The sequence below is a fragment of the Camarhynchus parvulus genome, chromosome 7 (assembly GCF_901933205.1).
Source record: "Camarhynchus parvulus chromosome 7, STF_HiC, whole genome shotgun sequence".
NCBI lineage: Eukaryota > Metazoa > Chordata > Aves > Passeriformes > Thraupidae > Camarhynchus > Camarhynchus parvulus.
This window is the reverse complement of record NC_044577.1, coordinates 29003392-29012806: the sequence shown is the minus strand read 5'-3', so window position 1 is coordinate 29012806 and position 9415 is coordinate 29003392. Positions and strand designations below refer to the sequence as shown.

At 53.3% G+C, this 9415-nt stretch overlaps 1 protein-coding gene across 1 annotated transcript; it reads right to left on the bottom strand.

Moving 5' to 3' along the window:
* Positions 1 to 4818: 4818 nt before the first annotated feature.
* On the bottom strand, positions 4819 to 6739 carry C1QL2 (complement C1q like 2). The gene is given in 3 exon segments (XM_030952507.1): positions 4819 to 5610; positions 6063 to 6421; positions 6424 to 6739. Coding segments are annotated over 3 exon segments (816 nt in total). The 5' UTR covers positions 6701 to 6739; the 3' UTR covers positions 4819 to 5430.
* Between the last annotated feature and the right edge of the window lie 2676 nt (positions 6740 to 9415).

The following is a 9415-nucleotide window of genomic DNA, read 5'->3' as shown; positions in this document are numbered from 1 at the left end:
AATAATCCTGCATTAATAGGGCAGCAGATCATACAGATCAAGCAGGCCTTTTCTGTTTCTACCCTAGTTCGTGCCAAAAAAACCCAAAATGGGAGCAAATGCACAGAGAGGGATATGTCATAAGCCCCTGTGAAGAAAATCTACTCCCATTTATCAGGATATAGAGAGAGCTGTGCCACACAGCTGAATAGTTAATTCAGCCTGTTTTATAATTGGAAGGACCCAATTTGTGGGCATTTGGGGGTTCTTCTGCAAGGAAACAGGATCATCACTCATAGCTCCCTCTGAATTTTGCTCTGCAAAACCTTGGGAGCTCCTGCTGAGCACTCTGTGGCAGGGGCTAGGACACAACAGTGGCTTGGCACCCTTCACATTTTCACCTGAAATCACCAGCTCTCAAGGCTTCAGCCTGAAATGCAGGGGGAAAGAAGGGGAATTCCAGTGTATGTTCAAGCCTAGTCCTACCCCAGCCTCAGCCTGTCACCCAGGAGGGAATGCCTGTGCCCCGGCTGATCCAGGAACAAGCCTTGCCCTTCGCTGGCCTCTTTGTAACTTACCATTGAGGCAATTAACAAACTGGTCCTGAACAGAGAGGAACCAGCAGCTCAGCCCCTTTAGTCTTTAATGCCCCTGGCTGCAATGCCCCCACGACCTTCAAAAATGAAGCTCATTCAAGAGCAAGTGGGCTCAAGAAATAGTGAAGTATCTCCGGCACTGCTGCTGTGGCACCTGCTCTGTGAGCAAGGCATTCACTTCTGAACTGGCATGAGCTTGGTCTGGAGAAATGAGTCCCCATTTGCATGTTACCTGCAGTTATAGACAAGCTGAACCTCTTTCTGCCATTAAATGTGAAACCAGCTGAGAGCAGGCTCTCACCCAAAACTGACAGGGTGTGCACACAGTAACAATTTACCTCTCTTGTAATTAATCTTCCAGGTCTCTGCATCGTGTACGCTTTCACAGTAAAAAGGACCAAACTTCTTGTAGTCTCAAAAGTCAGTGAAGATTCAGTTAGTCTTTATTTTATTCTGACAGGCTTCTTTATCCCAGAGACAATACTAAGACACATGATTTTACCAGGATTTTTTTCCACAGTTCAGTCCAATCACAAAATGGAAAAAAAAACAGCATGTTACAAAAAAAAGGTATTTAGCACAGATTTAAAATAGATTGATATGCCATTTTGCCTCTATTGTCACAGACCCCTTAATATAATTAGCCTGTTGCATAAACAGAAAAAGAACACGAGTATCCACCAAAAAACATCCTCCATACTTTTTGAGTTCACAAATTAAACCTGTCCAGGCACTGTGAGCCACTGAAGAAGGCAAGCAAAGAGATAAACAAGCTTTAAATCACCAAGAAAAATGCCCAGAGTGAGTTTCAAAAGCAGCAAGACGAAGACCGATGTGTGGCTCAATGCATATGTGTAAAGACAGGAGGCACAAAAAGCAACACTTTGCTTTTCTTACAGCAAAAGGGAAAAAGGAGAACTCAACCCAGGACTGTTGCTGTTGCAGGACAGGGAGCCCCACTGACCCGGGCCCTGCTCCACAAGGGAATGAGCATCAAGGAGGAAATCTGCAAGCTGAGATCCTGGAAAGCACAGAGGCACCAGACTTGGCACGGGACACCCGACACCAGCTGCTCTCACAGCATGGATTCCTCAACTCTGTACCTGGCTGGAGAAAACAACACCAGCAGCTCACCCTCATCACCCTAGACAAAGCAGGATTTCCTCACCCACCTCCCCAGAGACTTGCCAGGAGTTTCCCAAACCAGTGAAGGTCAAGAAGAAAACAAGTGGCCAACCACAAATCCACTCGCTTGTGGTAGAGCAGAGCAAACTGAACATCCTCCTCCAGGAGACAACCACAGACATGGGGGGCTGGCAACCCCTCAGGGCTCTCAGCAGCATCCCCATTTCCCCTTTCATGATGTTTGTGTGCTTCAGCATCTCCCTGCTCACCCCTCCTCCAGGGATCTCTTCCATAGCCAGTGCTGACCAGGCACAGGGTAAGGGTCAAGGTTTCACACTGGTCACAAAGATCAAGGATTTGCTGGTGCAGTATCTAAGTTACTCTGACAGCATAAACACCTGTCTTATTCTTTTTTTTTTTAATTTAAGTTTTGTATTATGATTTTAACTTAAGCACATGGCTGGGCTCAGAAACAGAGAGCACCTTTTGTCTAAAACTCCAATATTCCACTCCCTTCTGGAGGCTTTCCCTATTCACATCACACCTGATCACATCCCAATTCTTAAAAAGTACATTTGCTTAACTCATCAAGTAAATAACACCTCTGAGGGGTCAGACGTCCAGAGCAGACACTAGCTAATGATTGAGATGCAGTATCATTTGGGAAAGCCAGTCCCAGAGAAAGCTGAAGCCAGCCCCTTGAGTACACTGTAATCCTCCTCTTCCCACCCAAACCAGGGCACCAGGGTATCCCCCTCACAAACAAGCCCTTGTCTTTGTGACATGAAATGTGCAGAACCCACAGACCATTCCCAAGGGCAGGGAGACTCACTTGAAGCTCAGGTTGAAGCCCAGAGGGTTACAAGGCCAGCTCAGGCTGTTTGCTGGACTGTGTGTGACCCTGCTGTCACCCACAGCCACGGGCAGCACAGGGACTACTGTCCCCATCCGCAGCACTGCCTCTGCTTTTCTGGATAACTACACCACTGAGCACTGAAGTTTTTCATCTCCCAATTGCTTTTCCCTGTGTTACTTCAGAAAAAAATAAAACCACAACCCACACACTGAGCTACCACCAAGATGACTGGGAGGACAGAGGAGCCTGTCCAAGCAGACGCTGGGTGAGAGCTATCAACCCCCCACAGAGGCAATCTCGGAAGACCCTGCAATGAGGAGAGGAAACAAAAAAGCCTGTGAGCAGCTGAGGGAGACGTTCATTCTATCGATTGTGTAAACTGTCAGTGGAGAGGCGATGAGCAATTTTTTTTTTGTTTCTGTCCTGGGGAATAATCCAGCCTGATAATTAGTACATAAGAGATAAGTGGAAAATGAGACATCTAGCGAGGGTGGTTCAAGCCTCCTCATGACATTGATAATGTGCAGATACATAGATCACTGTCGGGGCAAACTGCCACTGTGAGCCTGTGTCTTCCCATTGCCTCATCAATCCATCATCCGCTTAGCTACTGACACCTTGGCAGGCACACACCACCAGCCCTGCATTTGAATTGAGAGGAGCAGGCTCCACCAGGGAATACAGATTTAAAAATCTAAGATTCAAATTTGTTTAAGTATTGTGAACAGCAATTCCCTTGCAAGGCATCTTCATTGCCCTTTTGCCAAGGGGGAACAGTTGGGTCTTTGTTAGAAGTACAAATTGCTTCTTAATGCAAAGGATAAAGCAGAGCCCAGGCACCTCCTTAGAATTCCTCCTGGCTCCTGCTAATGCTGCTGCATGTCAATTTTAATTTTTTGAAATTTAAACCAAGGGCTTTGTGTCTAAGCTCCATTTCATTGAAGGAGGGAGGAGGAATAGTCAAAAAGGATTACGGATCCGGTGGGAATTGAGGATCCATAGCAATTATACTTCATTTGGATGGTCTCAGACACTGGATTTAATCATATTCTAAATAGTACAAATCGACAAGACATAAGAGATTGATAAGTGTCTAACACGTGTACCTGGTTATGAACTCTGCTTCCCCCAGCAGGGGATGTTTGAGGACGGGATGGAGGAATTGCCTTCTCCCTTTGACCCTCCCCTTCCAGCCAAGGAGAAGACAATACCCACTGAGGACTGGTAGGAGACAGGAGTGACTCTGAGAACTTGATCATCATGGGGCTGCCCCAAAGTGGGGCTGGAACAAATGCATCTGACTGTGGCTCCCTTTCCTCCTGCAACATCAGGGCAGGGGCAAAGCTCCAGCCTGGGCAGAGCTGTTTCAGACCAGCCCCTGTCTCTCTTGTCTGTGAAACTGCATTAACACTGGGAAGGGCAGAGAGCTGATAGGGAGGGGAGGTAAGACTTTCAGGAGGGAAAAATGAAATGACAAGACAGTACAATGAAAGTAAGTGCTTTTGTAAATCAATTTACCTCTCCTAGCTTCAGCAGAGCAGTCCCAATTTACCCAAACTGAGGAGGTTACCTACTGGGGTGATGATGACAAATGCACCTCCTTCACCAAAGGCTCAGAACCACATGCACTACTGATGCATACCAATGCACCACACCTGTGCATTTTGAAAAAAGACCAAGGGTGACTGGGATTTACAGAGGACCATCAGGAGAAAACCCTTCTAAATGGTCTGAATCCATCAGTCTTGAGCGAATTTTCTCACCCAGCCCTTCTCAGGCACTGCCCAGACCCACCTTCAGTCAGGTGTGCTTCCAACCCATACACACACGGCAAGTGCAAGGGTTTAGACAAAACTCTGTCCCCTGCAGCCTTCTTAACATTTGTCAAGCATGTTACAGAAACATGGCTTTCCATAATAACTGATTAATCTCCTTTTCCTGTACTTTGCTAACCTCTGGATCAGGTTTTAACCCAGTAAATCTGTTTAGGAGATTTGCTCCACACCCCCACTTTCACCTCTTGATAACTGTGTGCCTTCTTTTCACAGAACTGCATAGAGGTGAAGCTTTTTTCCTCTCCCTCTACTTCTTCCCAGCCTCCTTGAACCATATTCAAGACCTAGGCAAGGAACCGCATGCTAACTTTAATTATGACTATAGACCTAAGGGACTGAAGTGACCCTCTCCTTTACTCCCCACCATCCCGTGGCACCACCACAATGCTGCTCTGTAGCACTGGAATAGACAAAAAGCAAGAAGGCATTGTCTAAAAACATAATTTAATGTGGTATTTGGGTGGCTGTGGTCAATGACCAAATTCTTTTGCAGACAGAAACAGGTTTGACGTTAATGACACCATCATTCACACGAGCATTGCATTGCACAGAAAGAAAAGTTTACACTTGACCCCATACAAAGCAGCAGAGGAAAAAACAGTTATGATCCAGTCCCACTTTGTGAATAGTCGATCTGAAAATTCATCATTGTCATTAATACTTATTGATGAAAAAATGTGACCTGTTCAAATTCCGTGTGTGACACAGTCCAAACTCTGGGCTCTTTTAAACCCTCCTGGAACCACTCAGAGATTCAAGCTGCCAAGTTCCTCACGTGACACACGAAACACTCAGGCAGACAAAGGGAGAGCGGGGGTCAGAAGAAACGGGGGAGAGTAAGGAAGGGGTTCGCTTTGTTTCATTTCTATTTTGTTTCCACAAGGGTGAAAATAAAAACATACAAACTGATAATGAAGCTAAAGTGACCTGCGGAGACAGTGGACACCAGCGGGAACAGCAGCACGATGGGGGGTATGGAATTGCCAAACAGCCCCATGTGCATCAGTGGCAGGGCCAGTTGTGTCGTGTCACTTTTGTGTTAATCGGGGTATAAAAGAAAGCCAGAGAAAGTGCTGTACTTATTGTTGTTGCCTCCGTGTGCTTTGCCTCCATCCAGCTTGACATACACTTCGTCGCCGGAGTCCAGGTGCAGCACCACGCTGTTGCTGGCATAGTCGTAGTTCTGGTCTGCGTCCTGGGCGATGGCACTGGCGCGCACCTGCCAACACAGCCGCTGGGCACATCAGCCCCCCTGCCCCTCCTGCCCAGCACCCCTATTAGCCCTCCGAGTCACTCCTCCGCAGCCCCACCATCAGTCCTCCACGTACCTCCTTTCCGGCCCCTCCATCAGTCCCCCCAGCCCGCACCATCAATGCCCCGACTCCCTCTTCCCCAACCCCTCCCCAACCCTGTGTCCTCCCTCCCGCCTCTGTCCTCGCTTCCCCTTCTCCCCAGCCCGGCAGAAAAGTTTGCAAGCCCGGAGTTCGGATTTCTTCGCGGCTCTAGAGGTGCGCCCCCGCCCCGACGGCGCGAAGGATGCTCCCGCTCGCTGGCTCTTTTCCCGGGTGCGGCGGCGGCCAGCGCCGCGCCCGCGGGACGGGGACGGTGTGGGAGGGGGACGATCGGGGGACCGCGGGCGGGGAGGACGCGCGGGGGAGCGGCGGAACCCACCTGGCCGTTCTTGCAGAGGTCGGCCCACATGCTGGTGCCGTCGCCGCCGCGCATGAGGATGTGGTAGGTGAAGAAGTAGATGCCGCGCACCTGGCAGGTGAACTTGCCGCTGGCCGGGTCGTAGTGGTTGCCCAGGTTGGTCACCACGTCGTCGAACTTGAGGACCTCGTAGCCCTCGTGGGGGCTCTTGAGCCCCACGTAGAAGGCGATGCGCGGCCCGCTGAAGGCGGCGCTCAGCCCGCCCGCCGCCTCGCCGCCCGCCGCCGCCCCGCCGCCGCTCCCGCCGCCGCCCGCGCCCACCAGCGCCAGCCCGGGCAGCCCCGGCTTCCCCGCGTCGCCCCGCTCCCCGGCGGGCCCCGCGGCCCCGGCGGGCCCGGCTCCCCGGGCGGCCCGCGGGGGCCCGGCTTGCCCGGCCGGCCCGGCTCCCCCTTGGGTCCCTGCACGAAGGGCGGCGGGGGGTTGGCGCCCAGGTCCTGCAGGGCCTCCACGGCGGCGGTGCTGCCGGGCCCGGGCGGCCGCCCGCCGCTGTACGGGTCGCAGATCATGCGGCAGGTGCCCATCATCTCGTAGTGGGCGCCGGTGTCGGCGGGCGCTTGCAGCAGCAGCAGGGGCACGGCGACCAGCAGCGCGACGGCCATGGCCAGGGCGAGCCCGGCGGCGGCCAGCAGCCGCCTCCTCCGCTGCCAGAGCCGGGCGGCGGCGGCGAGCAGGTCCTCCTTGCCGTGCGAGGCAATGGTGGCGCGGGGGGCCGGCCGCTCCCCTGCGGGGGACGGCAAGAAGAGGCGGTGAGACCCCGCCGCCGGCGCCTCCCCGCCCGGCCCCCGCCTCAGCCCGCCCGCCGGCCGGCCGGGAGCCCCGCCATGCCGAGAGCCGCCCCGCTCCGCTCCGCTCCGAGGGGACGCGGCGCCCCGAGAGCCCGGCGGGGCTGGGCGGGCGCGGGGGGCGTCGCCTCGGCGAGCGGGCGCCCGGCTCCAGCCCTCGGTCCCGCCCCGACGTTGGGGGGCGCGGGCAGGGCGGACCCACCTGCGGGGGCCGGGGCGGAGCCGCCTGGGGGCTCCGGGGCGCCGCCGTCGTTGCGGTCCGCGGGGCGCCCGTCTGGCCGCCGCCCGCTCGCTCGCCGCGCCGAGCGCCGGTGGCGGCGCGGCCCCCGGGCGGGGCGGGCGGAGGGGAGGGGAGAGGCGGCGGGGCGTCCCGCGCGTCCCCGGGCGCTCCGGCTGCCGGGGGAGACCGCGCCCGCCCCGCCGGCACCGGCCGAGTCGCTGCGGGTGCCGCCCAAACTGCGCCCCGCTGAGGGACGCGTCGCGTTGTCCTGTTCACCTGCCGCCTGAAGTGCTTCCTCCCTGCATCTCTCCATCCCTTCGTCCCTCCATCCCTCTGCCCGCGGCGGGAGGGCCCCTGCGCGATGCCCGGACGGCGGCCGGAGCCCCGGTCCCGCCGGGGTGAGTTCCCTGCCGCCGCCGACACGCACGGCTTTGTGCGGGAGGGGGCTGGGGAAAGCCCCCCGGGCAGCAGGTCACCTCAGAGCGTTCCCCGCGGCTTCCTCAGGCTCCCCGCGTCCTGCCTCGGCGGCCCAAAGACGAGCGGGACAGCATCGCGGGTGCATCTTGCTCCTCAACACATCCGAGTGTAACCAGGGTCCGCTACACCCGTCCCGGGTTTCCAAAGGCAGGCAGGGCTTGCCAAGTGAAAAGGGAGCCTAGGAAGAAATGCCTTTAGCAGAGTTCAGGTTAGGTTACAGCACGGTGTTCTGTAGTTTCCCTGCGTAATGACGGGTCCAAATCAAGTGGGTTTTCCCCCGAGAAAACTGTGATTAATTGCCTGTGATTTTCCGAGTAAACGCTGGTAGCACAGCGGGAGCTCTGGCATCGTAAACTGCCTGCGGAGATCGCCCCTGGAGAGAAAGTTGGGATCTCACCCACGTGTCTCCGAGCGGCGGGTTCAGCGCCCGACCTGGGAGGAAAGAAAAGAGCGATGCAGGGATGACACAGATTGCCTCAGGGCGACATCCCGGTGTCGCACGCTCCCCCGGTGCGTGGGAAGGGTGAATTCCCAGCGGGCTCGCCGAGCTGAAGGCAGTGCGTTTGGTCTTACAGCCGGCACAGCTGCAGGTCGAGGGAGCGAGCCGCCCAGTCTGATCCAACGCCTGGTGAAGCGGATGGCCTGGAGGCATCCTATGCAAATAGGGACATGCAGGCTTCTTCCAAGAACTGCGGAAATGCCCCAAAAGGACTTGGGACTCGTTTGATAGTTTTTCTTGAAGTTTAAGGAGGGGACATCAAGGTTTTTCTGCCTGGAGTGCAGCACTTCAGGACCAGATCTCCTCTCAGTTACATCCCTGCGTGCATCCAGAATTGTTCTTGGAGTTATTCGGGCTTTGCTCTGCTGTTGCTGAGATCAGGGTTCAGCCCTGTCCTTTCAAGTGTCTGTGATTATTTTCACCCACACTTATATACTTGAAGCAGGAAGGAAAATTAATTTTGTAAATTAAAACCTTTCCCTGAGAATTGTAGGATAGTCAGATTAAAGTAACCATGTCTATTTCTTAGCACAATGGAGCTGAATGTTTTAAGAGACGAGATTGTGAGGAAGACGTAAGTCCTTTTCCTCTCCTCTGAATTATCAGATGCACCCCACAGAGTTATTTTAAGCTCCCACACGTGTCTAAAGCCTTACAAAATGATTTCTAATAGTTGTTTCTGTTCCAGCTTTAGTATAATTTTCCATATATTAACTGTGCTAAATACAAATAAATTCACAAATAAATTACACTGCTTTGCTTCTCATCCCTACTTAAGCTTCTGTTAATTTCCCTTTTGTTCTGGTATTTGTCGCTCGCTCTGTTCTTCCCGTGTATGTGAATCCTTGCTATTCCCCCGGAGTTCTGCAAACCCCCCTAAAGTGGCTTTTTAATCTCCTGTTTTCCAAAGGCAGCAAGCCACGCCGTAGCTTTTCTAAACCTTTCCTGAATAATTAAGTTCTTGCATCATTTGGGCTCTGTTGCAACGGCCCAATTTGTAGCAACTCACTTCTCTAATGAGGTGACCGGTACTGGGAACTTTATTCCAAATAGAGGCTCACCAGCCCCTTCTGCAAAGCCAGAATAATTTTATGTGATGGGGTCTTTTATTCTCATAGATCAACAAGGACAGATGAAGAAGAAGAAATATATTCCAACTTTCTGCAGGACAAAATCGGCACTGCTATTAATAAGGAGGGTTGAGCATTTGAACAAGTAGGAAGAAAAGATTACAGAGATATCGGCAGTTAGATTAGGTGTCAAATTCTAGCAATTTTGTTTGGGAATAATTTAATTACTCCTGTGTGATGTGGTGAGATGGACTGATCACCTAGTT